The sequence below is a fragment of the Propithecus coquereli genome, unplaced genomic scaffold, assembly GCF_000956105.1.
Source record: "Propithecus coquereli isolate 6110/MARCELLA unplaced genomic scaffold, Pcoq_1.0 Scaffold210, whole genome shotgun sequence".
NCBI lineage: Eukaryota > Metazoa > Chordata > Mammalia > Primates > Indriidae > Propithecus > Propithecus coquereli.
The window spans coordinates 2,594,511-2,612,490 of NW_012146079.1; the positions used below are offsets into that span (position 1 = coordinate 2,594,511).

Below are 17,980 nucleotides of genomic sequence, written 5' to 3' on the forward strand. Positions count from 1 at the left end.
TAAGTGGAAAATAATTTCTTCTTTTATTAAATTGGAATGTCAAATATATTGCTGACATAAATTTCCTTCTAGAAAATAAGTAGCCAAATGTTAACTTTTTTTAGCCTTTCTTTGTTTTAAAAGTTATAACATAAGGTGGTTATAGCATATTAAAGGATTCCCTTTACATGTACACCAAGCAAGGGAATATAGGTCTACATTAGTCTTTTTAGTTCTATTCTCTCCACAATGTTATAAGACCATCATATTTAAATGTCCCAATATAGCATTTTATAACATGTGCAGAATGAATGCCATAGGACTACCAGTTTTGTAAAACAAGGAACTGCCAAAGATCCAAAGTGTTTTGAGTTTATTAACTTCATTAACATAGCTTTTGTGATAGAAATATTGTCTTGGATGATAATTCATTTAGGTGGATTTGTAAATGACTGAGCACCATTCCTGGGGCGTTTTTACTTGTAGATTTTAGTAGCCTTCCAGTAGTCAGTTGTTATTGATACAGTCAACCCTCAGTTGGGTGAGAGGAAGAGGTGGTGTTAAGAAACTCTTTTCACATCTTTATAGTTGCATCAGACATTTGACATTTGTGGGGACAAACCTAAGATTTTCACAAATGATAGCAAAAGCAATTAATTCCTCACACTAAATATAATAAAGTATAACTGACCCTTTCAACCTCTAAAATGTTTATAATCATAGAACAAAAATTATTTGTGAAGCTATTGAAATAAATCCTGCTACTAAAATAAACTCAATATATTTCATTCCCGTAGAGTGACATTTCAGGAGGGAGTTGGTTACGTTCTAATTCAGTTTGAAAGGCAAATATTCCATATGATCAAAATTATCAAAATTACTCATAATTTAAGAGTCTACATGGATTTATATGTATTGTTTTTTTTTTTCCTTTCTGAGACAGGCTCTTGCTCTGTTTCCCAGGCTAGAGTGCATCATACCTCACTGCAACCTCAAACTCCTGGGCTCAAGCAATTCTCCTGCTTCAGCTTCCCAAGTAGCTCGGACTGTAGGCACATGCCATCACACCTGGCTAATTTTTCTATTATTTGTAGAGACAGGGTCTCACTCTTGCTCAGACTGGTCTTGAACTGACCTCAAGCTATCCTCCTGCCTTGGCCTCCTAGAGTGCTAGAGTTATAGGGGTGAGCCAGCACGCCTGATTGATACATATATATTGATTTTATATTCATTTAGACCCATATACTCTACTACATTGGTGACATTCATACACTTTCTCAAAAATTTTAACAAATCACATTTTCCTTCCATTGCTGTTTATTCAGACAGGGACTAAATAAATAAATTGGCTTGTGTCTGGGAGTCCTTTTGTTTGAAAAATACACCTGTTTCTTAGATGAAATTACACATAATATGGTAGAATGTTCAACCTTGAGAGGTACACACGTATTGTGACTGACCAAGAACTCAGTAGATTCACGTCTCACTCTTCATATTCACTCCAAGGTGTTCACTCATTGAGTTGAATGGTGGGCAGAGTCACCCATACTCCTTCCATTTTTCTCTTGCTGTTACACGTTGCAACTCCACTATATAGTCCTATTGCAGTAATATTAACTGTGAACCATCTGATTCTGTGATCATAATGACGTGAGGACAGGAATGAAATGTACCACATAGCAGGGTGATATGATATTGTATCTCCTGAGGGCCATTAGCGTCAAACTCTAGGGCAAAAACAGAGGATCTTCAAGGTAGAAAACGAAGGATACAACCTGGGCAGGAGGCAGGTGTGCTTCTGAAACAGTAGTTTCTTTCTTAACCTCTTGATTCATGGCCGTCATTTATAGTTCAGCCATTCATACATTTTCTGGTATTGAACCAATGCAAAATTTATTCTCAATTTTAAAACTCCACGCCATTGACAGATGATAATTGGTGTGATCAACAACTAGGAGATTTATATATTTCACTCCATTATTTTAAGAATTTTCTATTTATTTCAGCATTGTCTTCTTTAACTTTTCCTCTTTTTACTCACAATTTTGAGTTGTCTTTATCCATTTCAATCTGTGATCTGAACTTGCCTCTCCCAATCACTCTTAGTCATGTTCACAATACCTTAACAACTCTTTTGCAATGCATCATTTGAAAAGTGTATCACTTCTTTTTTTATGACTCTCTAACAATCACACCTTATTTCAGATTTTCCCTCATCCAGGATTATCTTAATGTTCGTCTATATTGCCAACAATACTAAAATCCTAACACTTGCAGACATAAAAGATCAAGATCTCCCATGTTGTTTACAGTGTGAATGTGTATGCATACAATGCCTTGAACATGGTTAATATTTTACCCTTTTAGAACACTGAAAGGGTATGATAGATTTAGGTGTAAAAAACTTACCTCAATATTTTAAAGAAAAAAATTGCTTCCTTTATGAATGGCCTGAAAGCAAGCCCTTTCTCCATGATTAGCAAACATAAAGTATTTACTAAACCAATCTAAAAAGTAGCGATATCACCTGAATTATTTTTTGTAAACTGACCACAGAGCTACAATGATTCTTATTTTTGCCCCTGAATCTCCTGGCATGACAGAACAGTGATGTAAGTTTGGCTTAACCAAAAAGTCTGCTATATTTTCACAATGTGATAGAATCAGCTTGAGATCAAATGTCTTAAATTCTTCTCTTCTTTAGACAAATAGTTTTAGAAAGGCTCTTCTCTCCTATCATAGTCCCATCTCATCTGTTTTGAACACTTGGTTTGGCTGAGAGCTACTTTAGCTCTGAGGAAGTGCTTCTGAATTTAAGTGATCAGTTGATGCCACTTCTCTTAGCATTGTGTAAAGGAAAAAAAGTTTCTTAAAATTCTTTGAAGAATATTTTCTTGGAGTAAGGATTGATTCAATAGCCACATTAGAAGCAATTGGAAAACCGAAAACTTTCATAAAAATGTTCTATATTTTCTTGGGAAGGTTGAAAAGTCCACATTGATTCCTATGCTGGAGTTGATCATATTGTAAAAGATGCAGACTGGGGGACTTGAGGCTAAGCAAATCCAAGCATAGGAACTTCTTCAAGTCACTAATCCTAAAGTCGCATGGAGAAATGCTTCTTCAGACTGAACGATGCCCAGAGTTTTGCAAATTGAGATCCTTGTGTTCATCAGTATGATATTTGATCCATGTCACCTGAGTTATATCTTCTCCTGATGTCTCTGTGTTATTTATGTCTTCTATTTATGTCGAATTGTAGGGAGGTTATAGAAAACAAACTGTGTCATTTCTTTACTACCTGTTACGTCTAGGTTTGTTAGGGAGACAGTATGGTATAGTGGAAAGATTATGGGACTTGAAATCAGACTGATTTCATTTTGAATCCCAGCTCTGCTACTGTATAATCTTATGTAAGTTGCTTAACATCTGTGAGCTTCAGTTTTCTCATCTGTAAAGCAGGAACAGGGTACTTATTTTTACAAGGTTGTCATGAACACAAAATGAAATTTTAAAATGCAAAACGCTAAGATAGTGCCTGGCACATGGTAAGCACTCGAAAATGATATTGTTACTATTAGGCCCACAATAAAAACATATTAAATCAATGTTATGTGCCATCAACAATAATAACCATGAAAAGGATTTCTAGAATGGTATCAGCAGTTTTCTACATCTGCCACAATAAAGAGGATCATCATTTTTGGCCATTTCTAAAATTACTTACTACTTATAATGTCCTTTTATTCGCATAGGCTGGTTCCCCAAGAGTCTAGTTTGGAGAATGAGTCTTAGAAATAATTGTGCTGTATTCTATACCAGTGCCATCCGATAGAATTTTCTGTGACAATAAAAATATTTTATACTGTACTGTCCAATATGGTAGCCACGATCACCATGGCTATTGAGCATTTATGCTATGACTGATGCAGTCGAGGAGCTAAATTTTCCATTTTATTTAGCTTAAATTTAAGTAGCCAGTGGTAGCTAGTGTAGTTCTAGGAAAAAATTTATCAATGATTTGATAAAATCAATGTTAATATCTACAAGTTAATAAAAGTATCTACTGGCGAATACTAAATGTCCAATGAGTACATTTTTTTATACATACAGAACTTGATAGAAACTATTATTTCCCTCTTAAGTGATAGATTGTTGTTATGCTTCAATTTTCAGTATTATGCATTACCTTACTTTTCATAATATATTGTACAAATTCGTTCATTGGTTTCTGAGTGATAAATTCACATTGTCAAAATCTGTCACCTTCAAAACCTCAAGTTCTTCCTCCTAATTTGCAAAGACTACCCTTGAGTTATTAATAGTTTCTGTATGCTTCTTTTTCTTTCTAGGCAAAGTTATCCTTTTGAATTAAGATGATATATAATTTTTCAAATGGGTTTTGCATTCATTTATTTGGATATTTTTTCCTTAGAAAGTCAAAAGAAATGTATAATAGAATTTCTCTTAAAGAAACTCTTTATTTGGTTCTACTTAATTTTTATAAAAATATATATTTTTAATTATGTAAAGTAGAGAATGCTTTTCCAACTGTAGGATTGTGAAATCAATTTTTTAGATTCAAGCCAGAAATTTTTTAAAGAAGTAGAATAGAATAAGAAGAAATAGGAATATTATAGTGTATCACACATAGTAAGGATTAATATTGTTTCATGAAGTGCTTGTTACATCTGTATATGTATATGTAAGAGTGTGTTTGTGTCTCTGAATTGGGATGTAAAATGGATTTCTTACTATGGATTTTGCTAAAAAAAAAAAAAAAACAAAGTTTGAAAGCCATTGCATAATTCAAGGTATGGTATGGAGGAGGCAGTAAAGTCAGAAGATCTGGTTCAAGTCTTGAATATTCTTCTTTGGACAATTATTTAATGTCTTTGACCCTCAATTTCTTATATGTATAAACAGGGTTACCTGCCCTGTATGTTTCAAGCAGTTGTTTCAAAGATCAAATAAAATCTAAGGTGATATAGTTGTAATACTCCTCATTTCTTTAAAGTCAATAATTTTATATTGACAAAACTCAGTGGCTTACACCAGCAATCATTTATGTTCATGTTTATGATTCTGTAGGTCAAATGAGATTTGGCTGATCTATGCTGTTTTAGACTGGGTATTTCTGCTTCAGGTTTTAGGTTGTTTGGGCTGTGGTGTGGGTATGGTTTTGCTCCATGTGTATTCTTTCTGTCATCTAGGCTGCAGGGGCAGCAGCTACCTAGGGTACTCTATTCTCGTGGAGAATCACCAGAACATCAAAGCAAAGCCATACTACATAAACATATGCATGATTTCTGCTTATATTATAGCCATGCAAATTCCATTGGCCAAATGAAATCATATACCTAAACCCAAAGTCAATGGGGAGAGACAGTGTATTCCACTCTCAGTAGAAGGTGGATAGGAGTGAAAAGTTGCTGAACAGTAATCTCAGCTATCATATTACCCCCAAACCATTACATCCACATTTTTGTTAACAGCCACATTCTCAAGTATAAAAGGACAGCAAAGTATTAGCATGTGTTCAAGGAACGCCTACAACATAATGAAGCATCTAAAACAGTAAAACAGAAAAAAAAAGGAAACTGAGGCAATATATTACAAGCAGAGAACATTTAAAACACTATATATTCTAATATTAATAGATGAGATATTGTATCCATAAAATAAAATTAGCATGCTGTTTAAAAGAGTCAGTGGAAACAAGAAATAGTTCATAGAAATGAAAAATACAGTAGAAATATTTTTCTTAAATTCAATAGGCTTAGAAGATGAAGTAAAGGAAATCTACCAGAAGTTAGCATCAGAAGATAAAGAGATGGAAAATGTAAGAAAATTAGATAATCAATCCAACAGAGCCAACAACCAATGTCCAGGAGTTCCAGGAAGAGGAAATATTAAAATGTATGGCATCAAAATATTTTAAAATAGTAATATAAGAAAATATCCTCAAACTAAAGAAAACAAGCCTCCAGATTGAAAAGGACTCACTGAACACTCAGCACAAAGAATTTTAAAAGGCCTCATTCCAAGGTCCAACATTGTAAAATTTTAAAATGACAGAAAAAGACATGATTATAAAAGTTTCAAAGAAAAAAGCAAATCATAAACCAAGTATTAGGAATCAGAATGGCATAGGCCTTTTCAATTGTGATATTAGAATCTTGAAGACAGTGGAGCAGTCCCTTAAAAATCCTGAGTGAAAATGAATTTCAAAATAGAATTTTATACCCAGCCAAATTATTGAGTGTAGGCATAGAATAACAGCATTTTCAGGCATGCAAATACTAAAAAAATATGTTTTCCACATACCTTTTCTTATGAAAATTACCTGGAGATTATACTTGAACCAAAAATGGGAATAAATTGAGAAACAGGATGACTTATGACCCAGAAAACAGGAAACTATAAAGGAACACGAGAAAGGCTTGCCACGAGACAGAGATCGACCAGGGCAGGTGTGAAGCACCAAGAGGATATATACAGGAAGAAACATTTTTAAGGAACTTATAATTTATCTGATGTGTTTGGTTATTTGAAACAATATTATTGATGGGTGTTTGACAAATCTGTTTGAATACCTGGGATAAAATGTCAGTTACCTAGAAAAATAAACTATTAAAAATCAGGCAATTCTAGAAATAATAAAATAGTGTATAAGAAAATTAATTTGAAGAAGATATTGCTTGTCTCAGTCGTGAACAAATTTTCCATAATCATTATAATGTAAATGGATTACTGACTAGTGATTTAACCAAAACTATTATATGGGAGCATGAGGTGGGTATGTAGGGTGAGTGGTATAAGAGACCTAAATTATTACCTTTCTTAACGTAGGAAGTCCATATATAAAGTTTAACATTGCAAAATCAGGAAATAGCAATGTAAGTTTGTCATTTGAAAATATGAAGATAAACATCAGAAGAGTTGATAGTGTGTGCCATTGGGGATTAGGTTTGGAGATGAATGAATGGCAGAGCAGGGCACTGTTCTTCCTTGTTATGAGCCATTTAGTATTATTCGGCTTAAATTAGGTGCGATACTTTGACAAAAAAACTTAGTAATACAAATAAAGTTGCACATGTCCATGATAAAGAAAAGTGCTTCCTACAGTGTAGAGGGATATAAATGAACAGTAACAAGTCTCCCTTTCCCCGTATTCCATCCCTAGCACTATTGTCTGGAGGTAACCACTTTTAACAGTTTCTACTTTTGGTGGTTCCGGCCGTTGTATTCATGACTTGAAGTATATCTTTTGGTAAGGTGTAAAGCTATCTGGACCTGCCTTTGCCTGCTTAACCAAAGGATGGCCACAACAAACTGCACTGTAGACATGCAGGTTAATAGTGTACTTTGAGAATAATGCACAATTGGCCTGTGACTGTTGTTGGTCTTTCATCCCTGAGCCACTTATACAGCCAAGGAAGCAGCCCTGACCTACTTGGGTGAGGCAAAGGGTTATCCTGCCAGTGGGAGCATGACATTTCTGGCAAGAGATTTCTCTTCTAACTGTTGGACTTGGTGCCATGGCAGATTTTCCTGACTCAGGGAGTAAGTGTGGCACCCTGGGCCAGCTGGTTAGATTATTTGTTGATTTTGATTATCTGCACCAATAAGCTCTTTTGCTGGCACGGATAATCAGAAGCAGGCAGTAATTTTTCATCTTCCTAATAAAAATGCTTTTCACATTTTTATATTACAATTGATAAAGTTTTAGTCAGTTTTCACCAAGATGCTGCTTTATTGAGAAGGGGGACATTTTACTGAATTAAATCGAGAACTCTTTAGGGATAGTCATATATTCTTAGGTCATTTTTTCTTCTTATCACTTTGCTGTTCTTAAAAGATAAAGGGAAAACATCAGTAATAATGATGATACTAGCTGTCTTTTATTCAGCTCTTACGATGTGCTAGGCACTCTGTTGAGGACGCATCATCTAATGTAATCTTCACAATAGTCTTAGCAGCTTGCTACAGTTATCACTCCCATTTTAGACTAAAGAAACTGTATAATAGTTCAGTGACCTGTCCAAGGTCACAGAAAAATGTCAGAGCTGTGTCTGAAGCCCTGATCTTTGACCCATGTTCTTCTTTACCTCTGTTTGTCTTTCAGTGCAACCTCTGACTTTTTATTATGTGAAAATAAAAAAGTAGCTGATTTATACTTAAAACTGAATTAACAGGGTAAGGTACATGTGTTATTGTTGCATAGTGCTTATAAAAATTTTATCTTTTAAAAAAAGTTTGAAATTTACTTTGTATTTCTGTCATTCTTTTGTATTCTCTCAATTCAAAATTCTGGAGTCATCTTTGGTCTTCTGATTCTTCTCCTTTTATTTCCATAAAACCATCATGCTCTCTTTATATTTCTGTTTTAAGTCCCTCCACCCCTCATGTCTAGAATACTGCAGCTATCTTTTCACAGTCTGCCTTCTGCCATTCTTTGCCACCTTAAATTGTACACATTGACCCAGTTTTTTTAACCTCAACTTCTCTTATATTACATACCTGTTTTAAAGTGTTAATGTCTCCCCATTATCTATAAGGAAAGTACAGCTTTATTAATCTACATTTCAAGACCTTTCATAATGTGATCTAATCTATCATTCCATGAGTTTTTGTACCCTTACCTTCTTTCTCGCTTTTCTTGCCCATGATAATATCTCTCTCATCTGGCTACTGAGGCATGAATTTTCTCTACAACTCATTTGGTATTTTTATATGCTTTGTATTTTGCTAGTCTTTTTGTGTGTATATATCTCATTTACCAAGATGAAGTATTAAGTCCTGAGTGTAGAGATGGAAACTCTCTGAGTCCATAATATTATTTAGCACAGTTTCCTGCATATAGCACTTTTTAAAAAAAATAATGAATGAATTTTTAAAGTTTTAAAGTCAACATATAATTCTAATTCTACACTTCTTTGTTTTTGTTAATTTTATAAATGTTAGATAAGAAAAATTTAAGAGACTTTTCTATTATGTTTTTCATCTCTTAGTCATATTTAATTATGATATTGGAAATATATGGGTATAACTTAATAACTTAAAATATTTTAAAGAAATAAGTTGATTTCACTTAGTATTCCAATCTGAAAGATGTAGAAAATCTACTCTAAATGAAAGTGATATATTTATTATCACATAGGTTTAAAAAAACAATATTTGAGAACTTATAATAAGTTATTATATTGTTGGTAATATATAGTTTTGATAAATTGAATATTTATAGTGTTATGAATATAAGAAAAATATAAATGAATTATTTATCTTGCATGATGTTATAAATATAACTGGAGATTGTTTAGAATATCCCATAATGACATAAGGAAATTTTAAATATGTTTAACTTTAAAGCACTCTACTTAGATATGATTTTATTTTTCAAACAGAGACTGTATTTGTGTGTATCAAAATTGCTTCTTGCTTTCTGCTGAATTTGAAATGTTTCTGCCATTTCTTCTTTTTTGTTTTTCTTATTTTAATAGACTAAATATTTTTTAAATGTTTATCTTTTTATTTTCCTTGTTTAATTTTACAGATTTTCTATGATAAATAAATATTTCTACTTTAATATATAAATTATTTAAAACTATGTTCTATATAAGGCATTTTTGCTTGAAATATTTGAGCTTCAGTAAGATAAGGATAATTTCATCTTGAAACCAAAGAATAAACTATCATAGATTTTGTATACTTTAGATGTTCATATTTATTAGTCTTAGAGAGATTTTGTTGTTTTTTTAAAATGCAAATTTTAATGTAATGTTATTTTAGCTCAGAAATCTAATACACTCTTATTGCTTAAAGATTCTATGCTGTATTTTTTCCTGTATTATTCTTTCCAAATAATATTTAACATTATAATTATGCCACATTTAATACCTCATATTTTTCTAAAAAATATCTCAAATTATTTTAACCTTTAATTTGGTTTTCAAAACATCTAAATGAAACCATAATCTATCTTTCAGAATAAGAAATCACATATTTGATGTAAATCACTGTGTGTGTCTGATTAAATCCTAAACAAAAATGTTACATTTTTAAGGTAGTGCCATTTTAAAGGGACTGAGTCTTAGATTGAAAGTGCAATTATCCATTTTGACTACTCTCATGTAATCATTTTATTTTTAAAATTAGACTTAATTTTACAATCCAAAAAACCTCACTAATGTGCATTTTTGGATGTGCTAATTCCCTTTGTCATAAAATGGAAGCTAGCCTAAATTTTCTAATAATTTTTCATCACATTAAAATTCATGGCAGAAATAAAAATGAGCTAATTTTGAATTCAAGTGCATATATTTTATATGGATGCTTTCCCCGCTTCTCTCTACCTAAGGAAATAGAGAAATTGAGAATGGAACTGAGTGAAAGCAAGCAGCACTTGGAACAGGAGCAGCAGAAGGCAGCCCGGGCCAGAGAGGAGTGCCTGAAACTAACAGAACTGCTGGGCGAATCTGAGCACCAACTGCACCTCACCAGGTACTCCCTAATCCCATTATGCGCCATAGCACCGATTTCATTCCACTGATTTTTGCCACAGGCTTCCAAACAGTTGTTAGAGTTAGTCTTAGTCATTCAATTCACACACAGCTTTCAGGCATATTAAGAAAAGTGGAGATGTGGTAAGCAAAACACCCAGACATGTGAATGATAAGTGTGGCAGGGAATTACTGATATATTACAAAACCTTTCATCTACAATGCTCAAATATTTAGGTGATTCTCTATCACTATAAGCAAAATGACATATTTCTCCTACCACCACCACTACCTCTCCTGTTAAATCTATGTCTAATAACAATGTTGAACTGAAGGATCTGAGGAATTTATTTAGGAAAATAATAAAAAACTGTTCAGTGGTTAAAGAGACAAAATAAAAAAAAAAAACCTAAGATGCAAATTGAAATGGAACTGATACAAAATAAGGAATCTGGGTCCTAAGGAGGTGTAAAATTTAGAGATGAAATTGATTGGCACTGTTCATGCTCAAATCATTATTATAACCAGGCTTACACCATTAAAGTTCAAATTAGTTTGTTTCCATAATGAGATATCGTGATGTGATGATCGATGTCATAAACTTTAATAAAGCTAAGCCCTAAATTACAATAAGACTTTTTAAGTTACCAGTATTGTGAATTTGCTGTATTGGAAACACACACACACACACACACGCACACACACACACACAGACACACAAATACATATACACAGAGAAAAATTCAAATAGAGATAGTAGGTATTTCACTTTACCACTTATAGTCACTTATAAGTGATTTCTTCTCATTTTGAGTTTTAGTATGATTTTTCAATTTCAGATCAAGCCTTTAAGTATTTTCAGTTCTTAGAGTTTTTTAGAGAGAACTTTGTCTAAGTAAACATGTAAGTTTATGATATTTGGTTTGGTTTATAAATTAGAAAAACACTGAGCTCCCAATCGGAGTAATATGTTGAGTTTAAACTATGAAAGGGGACTGATCCCTTTTACATTAAATATGACAATATAATTCTGAGCACGGTATGATAACAGATGGAGAAAAGTACCACTTGAACAGCCTGCATTTGGAAAAAAAATATTCTGGAGGTTGGTGAACCTCCCAAAGTTTTGAGTTAGTGTTAAGATGCCTCTGGTTCTGTTAAAATCAAACTTTGTTAAAAACATTTTGTTATGATGATATGACAAATGATTTGACACCATTCCTTTTAAACAATGAAAGAAAAACAGAGGAAAGAAGGAGAGAGAAAGGAAAGGAAGAAAATAAATCATTTATACACGTATGATATCTGGGAAAAATCCCAATAGATGAAACACTTTTAGGAGAAAAAAATGCTTAATACTGCAGAATAATAGCTATTCTTTTAATGCCCAATTATTGTAATTGTAGGACTGAGAACAATGTTAACATAGTTCCTGTGGTTATTTAATCTCAGAAGTTTCACAATTTAGCTTCATCATGGTAATGTTAATAGTTTTTCTTTTCGGTCAGACTTCTATTCAGAACTAACCGTTTGTGTGCTAAGCACTACTACACCATAGAAATGGGACAGCTTTTAATGTTTCAGTGTGGCTGAGCTTCAGTAAATAAATATTAACGCTGGTTTTGCCCCTTTTGCCATTCTGTCTTATTCAGAGAGTTAATTTCTGAAGTCAGAGTCTATAGAGAGTTTTTCTGTGCAGTATCAATTTGTAGTGTTTGACAAGATCAATTTCTTGCAAGCAGAGCATATTAAGATGCAGTAACTGCTGAAAATGGACGAGTGGTAACTAATTCCTTTGTTCTTAAGAAAAACGGTTTTGCTTGGTTCTGTAGAAAGCTTTTTTGTGTGTTAAGTTTTATTTACACCAATTCTATGAAAATTTAAACCTAGTTTTATAGGAAATAAAACTTAATTACCTATTTTCTAAGTGCAGTACTCTTTTGTAAGCAATTTATGCTTAGTTTATGTTCATATTTTATAATGTCTACATCCATAAATTTAAAGATGACAATTAGAAATGCAAGGAACTGTGTATGCCTCTCTTTTATACTGAAAATGTGACTTGGTCATTGAGCTTACTATTCCTGATATACATTACTTTTTTTTTTATTTTTAAAGAGTTTGCCACCCCTCACCATTCTTTGTTGCTTCAGTATACTCAGGTGTGTGACTAAAAAACATTGTGTCTTTCTTTTTCAGTATAGATCAGCTGAAATACATAACTCCCACATGATAGCACCTTACCATTCAGTCTCAACTTAAAAATTTCAAATGGCATATTCTAAACACAGTTTAAAATTGACTGTGAAAACTATGTTACAAAGTAATGATGAAATAAGGATCCAAATCTTCAGGGACAAAGAAAATTTAAAAACTGGAGTAAAAATTAGTAGGTCAATTTGAAAGAAAAATAGTCTACCACTTTTTTGGTGTTTCTCCTTATTGAATTTAAATTGGATTTAAAAATGGAAAATAGAAATTCAGCAATGTTGAAGGACCCAATTGGTGAGTGTAACATTCACTTAGTCAACAAATATTTGTTAAACTCCTACTATCTTTTAAGTACTTTCCTTGGCCCTAGACATAGAGAGAAAAATATGACTCAGTTTCTACCCTTAGGTTGCTTGCACTCTACTAAAGAAGCAAGGTCTATATATGCAATTGTTATAGAGAATGACAGTAGTGCAATGATAGAAGTAAAGATCACCACAGGAGCACATAGAAAGGAGAATTGGCTCACTCTGCACTGGAGGTGAGGGTGATAGTCAGGGAAAGCTGATTGTGAAAGGGGATAGTGAAAGGTGATAGTCAAGGAGGAGGATATGTTTGGCAGCAATCTTGATTAATGAGTTCATGAATAGGAGTTGTCAAAGTGGAAAATGGTAGGGTGGGTAGCCCAGGTACAGGGACCAATATATGCAAAGACATAAAGATGGGAGAAAACATAAACTCTACAGACAGGTTAAGTGTTTGATAGGAGAGAACATTGGAAAGGGGAATGGGGACCAGAGGAAGAACCTTGTGGGCCATACTCTGGAACTTGGGTCATTCTGAGAGTAACGGGTCACTCTTGATGCATTTTAAGCAGGGCTGTCAACATGATCGACTTTCTGGGTCGGGACCCTGACTGAGACAGCAGTCTGGAGAGTGAACTTTGAGAGCTGATATAGGACACAGGAACACCAGTTAGGGCAGGGCCAGCAGTTATAGCCCCTGGGTATAATCTGGCCCATCATCTGTTTTTGTATGACCCATGAGCTAAGAAATGTTGTTATATTTTTTATGGTTAAAAAAAAGAAAAGTAATATTTTGTGGCACATAAATATTATACATCATAAATAAAGTTTTATAGACATAGCCACAATTATCCCTTATGTATTATGTATGGTACTACCATACCTGAGCTGAATATGATCCTCAAAACTTAAAATATCTACTATCTGGCCCTTTAAAGAAAAAGTTTACCAACCCCTCAGATAGGAGGCTGTTCAAGTAAGAAGTCAAGAGAGCTTGAACTATGACAGATGCAAATGTGTATTTAAAGAAAGTAATTGAAAGGCATTGTGAAAATGGATGGGTTGAGGAAGAGAAGACTGACAGGGACCCCAGTTAGAATATAAGCACAGTAGTCCAGGGGGAAAGTAACAAAGTCCTGGGCTATGGCTGTCCCAGTAAAATGGAAAGGAAGTAGCATCTTCAAGAGACATTTAGAGTAGTAAATAAGAGGACAGAATTAAAGGTGACTCTAAGGTTTCTAGCCTAAGTTGACTAGATGCTCCATTATGACAACTAGGAGACTTAAAATAGGTAGCAGAAGAAAATAATACATTTTATTTTGGAACTCAAGCAGAGATGTCCAATGTGGGTTTGATGTCAGGAGAAAGGTCATGACTAGAGGCTTAGATCTGGATGCTTTTATATAAACATATTAGTTGTAGCCAAGGGAGTGAGTGAAAGCATGTGGAGAGGACAGTGTTTTTAAAGAACAATGAAAGAGCTGCCAGCCAAGGAGATTGAAATGGGGCCTTCAGATATATAAGAAAAGAATAAAGAAGAATGATTTGAAGAGTGCTTTGGTGAAGCAACCATTAAAACCATATACTTTTCTTAGGGGAGCTCCCCTGGCAGCCTAGGATTGAGGAAACCTGAGTTAGAGTATCTTCCCCAGGCATTCACTGTCTTTGCAACTTTTCACAAATTATGTAATTCTTTGGGCCTGCTTACCTACCTGTAAAATGAGATGAGACTAGATGATTTGTAAGTTTCCTTCCAACTCTGATAGTCAATAATTCTAACAATGATTTTAGACAACCCATTATTAAGTTCGTATTTCTGGACAATAGGCATTTAAATTGCTTGGACGATCCTTTGATTACAATGTTTCCTTAGTCTGAACTTCAGAGATTCATTGAAATGCCCCTCATACTCACCACTTCAATTCGTTGTCACTTAGGTTCTGTTGATTTCTCACAAAGTTATGAAAACTGTCTCCTAACACGCTTCCAATCTCTTTTGCTAACTATTGCCCAGTGAATATTCATAAGCTACTGCCTTAACTCTAACCATTGCCCAGTGAACGTTTATAAGCCATTGCCTTGACTCTGCCGCCCTACGCTCAAAACCTTCCATGGTGCCACACTGACTATTAGAAAAGGTCCAAATCACTCGGCATGGCATTTTGGTCATCCCGAAAGGCTCCAATCTTCCAGTCTTATTTCATCCCTACCAATCTTGTCATGGACTGACTTCCAGCCAAATGTTAAGTGCACACAGCTCCTCTTGCACTTTTTGGGGGATTTTCTCTCCTTTTGAAGTTCTCTACACTTTAGAATACCCCCCTTGACCTTCTCTGGCCCTATTATAATCTTACCTTCTTTTCCAGGTCTCCTTGAAATCCTGATTTTTCTGCTGTAGCCCTCCTTGATGACTCTTGTCAGAAGGGAGCACTTCTCCCTCTGAATCCTTCTTCCCACTTTGAGCTGATGGCATTTGCTACATACTAAATCAATAACTCAAAGGAGAAAAAAGCAAAATCTGGAAAAAAATGAATTAATACATGAAATTTTTTGCATATTTGCTAATATTTCCCTTCTGGAATGTATTATTCTTCAAATGGAAGGGGAGGCATAATTAATATTATATTTCTCAGAGCACCTAGCTCAGCATTTTACAAAGAGTTAGAGCTCAATAAGTCATTATTATAGAAATGGTTAAAATATTGCAAATTTATGATGGTTGTTTCAAACCTAGTACTGCTATATAAATAAATATATGGGCCGGGAGTGGTGGCTCATGTCTGTAATCCCATTGCCTTGAGAGGAGGAGGTGGCTGGGTTGCTTGAACCCAGGAGTTTTAGACTAGCCCAGGCAACACAGCAAGACCCCATCTCTATAAAATAAAAAAAATAGTGGGGTATGGTGGCACACACCTCTGGTCCTAGGTTCTTGGGAGGCTGAGGTAGGAGGATTGCTTGAGCCCATGAGTTTGAGGTTACAATAAGCTATGATCATACCACTGCACTCCAGCCTGGGCAACAGAGTGAGACCCTGTCCCTAAAAAAACTAAAAAGAGAAAGAAATGTATATATAGTCACACATATCAGGGTAAAAAGTATGAAAGGGAGATAAGGCTGAATTTTTTATTAAGAATTTTACATGTCCATGTGATACTATATATTATGATCTTGTAATAGCTTTTTTTCATTTTTAACTTTGTATACACATATGTGTTTAAGTATAGCAGAATCAAATGATAATTTAACAATGCAGATAGGTTTGGTGAAGTGTAACATGCCTCTCACTTTAAATGGACTCATTTAAAACTACACACACACACACACACACACACACACACACAGTTTTAAACTAGAGTTCTCCGTAATTAAAAGATGGCAATGAAAGCCGGGTGCAGTGGCACATGCCTGTAGTCCCAGCTACTCAGGAGGCTGAGGCAGGAGGATCACTTGAGTCCAGTAGTTCAAGGCCAGCCTAGACAACATAGCAAGATCCTATCTCTTAAAAAAAACACATGGCATTGTTCGAAACCAATGCCAAGTAATCGGCATGGAGGTTAAGAATATATCCATCTTAGTATCTGCCTGGTACAGTGCTGCATGTAGTAGCTCTTTAAAAAATAACAAAGGCTGTAGCTAACAGCAGTGGCTAACATTTACTGAGCCCCTACTGTGTTCCAGGAATTGAGCTAGGTGTTTTCATTTAGTCCTCTCAATAGCTCTACAGACTTTATTTTCTCTATTTTACAGCTGAGGAAACTAAGGCACAGAGAAGTAAAATGAATTATCTGAGGTCACACAGCTGATATGTTATAGAAGCAAGTTTTGAACCTCAGTAATTTGCCTGCAAAGCTTATTCCCTTATCCATTAGGCTGTAATGCTATATAAATTACTAGGAAAATGGACTAATGCAATTGTTTCCAAAAAGACAACTTAGAAAATCAGTAACATGTAATAGAAATAAATATTATCTGCTTTGTTATGCACTGATATCAATACATGTCAGTGAATTTTAGTTTTGGCTTGGTTTTTTCCTAAGAAACATTGTTTCTCTGGCCCATTATTTGCCTTACTCATTTAAACATTTTATAATACAAGTGTCATTCTCCTTTATTTCTTCACTTCATGTTTACCCAAGAGGAAAGAGAGCCTTTTATAAAAAAAAAAGTAGAAATTCCTTCGCATATTTGTTTTTGACATATCCAAACATCTTTAAAAAGCTATAGGATTTAAATCCCTCTCATAAGACTACCATTTGCATACATGTGGGAAGGTTATTTTATGATAGGGCTCATTAAAGCAACCACTGCTGAATGTTTATATGGCTGTTATTAACTACTTCCTGGGTCACTCTTCCCCATACCTTTTGTCCATGTATTGAAACACATTCTTTCAAATCCTGCATCTGTTTCTTGTATCTGATCTGGAGGGCAACTGCTACAGGAAGCCTTCTTTTGTTTATTTTCCACAGAATTTAGAACTTGAATTGCCCTAAATACAAAAGGGAAACCGACTTGCCATTAAACTTGCAGACTCCAGTTTATGTCAGCACAGCTACCTTTAAAATTCTTATATCTCTTTTCACATAAATGATGTTTTCAATGATATGTATGCACTTCAAAGAATTTCTCGGAGCAGGAATCTAAGTGAGAGTCCATAAAATAGGCATTATGCTGCAACCTACTTTTTTGTTCCGAATGGGAAGATCTGACCTGTGACCTAGAAAGATAGCAACTTGAACTATAGAATTTGTATCTTTTTGAAAGTGAGAAAGGGCACAACAGAGCCATCACCAGGTTATTCCATTATGATGGACAGATTACTTGGGGAGAGGTGACTAAGGCTTCCTTTCCATGGCATTCAATTTCCACATAGTAACTGGTGCAAGTATTTTCTTGAATTTAATTGTTTGACCTCTCAGACTACCAATATGAGTCAGGACTTTCTGGTTGAGTTGACAGAGACTCAGAAAGAGGGAATTGATT

At 34.3% G+C, this 17,980-nt stretch overlaps 1 protein-coding gene across 1 annotated transcript in view; it reads left to right on the forward strand.

Moving 5' to 3' along the window:
- The window catches only part of SDCCAG8 (serologically defined colon cancer antigen 8), a 222,434-nt gene that overhangs the window by 87,534 nt on the left and 116,920 nt on the right, over nt 1-17,980 (forward strand). Inside the window, exon 13 of the mRNA XM_012644378.1 lies at nt 10,340-10,482. Within this exon, the coding sequence (XP_012499832.1) occupies nt 10,340-10,482 (143 nt within the window). The remainder of the gene's footprint in view (nt 1-10,339; nt 10,483-17,980) is intronic.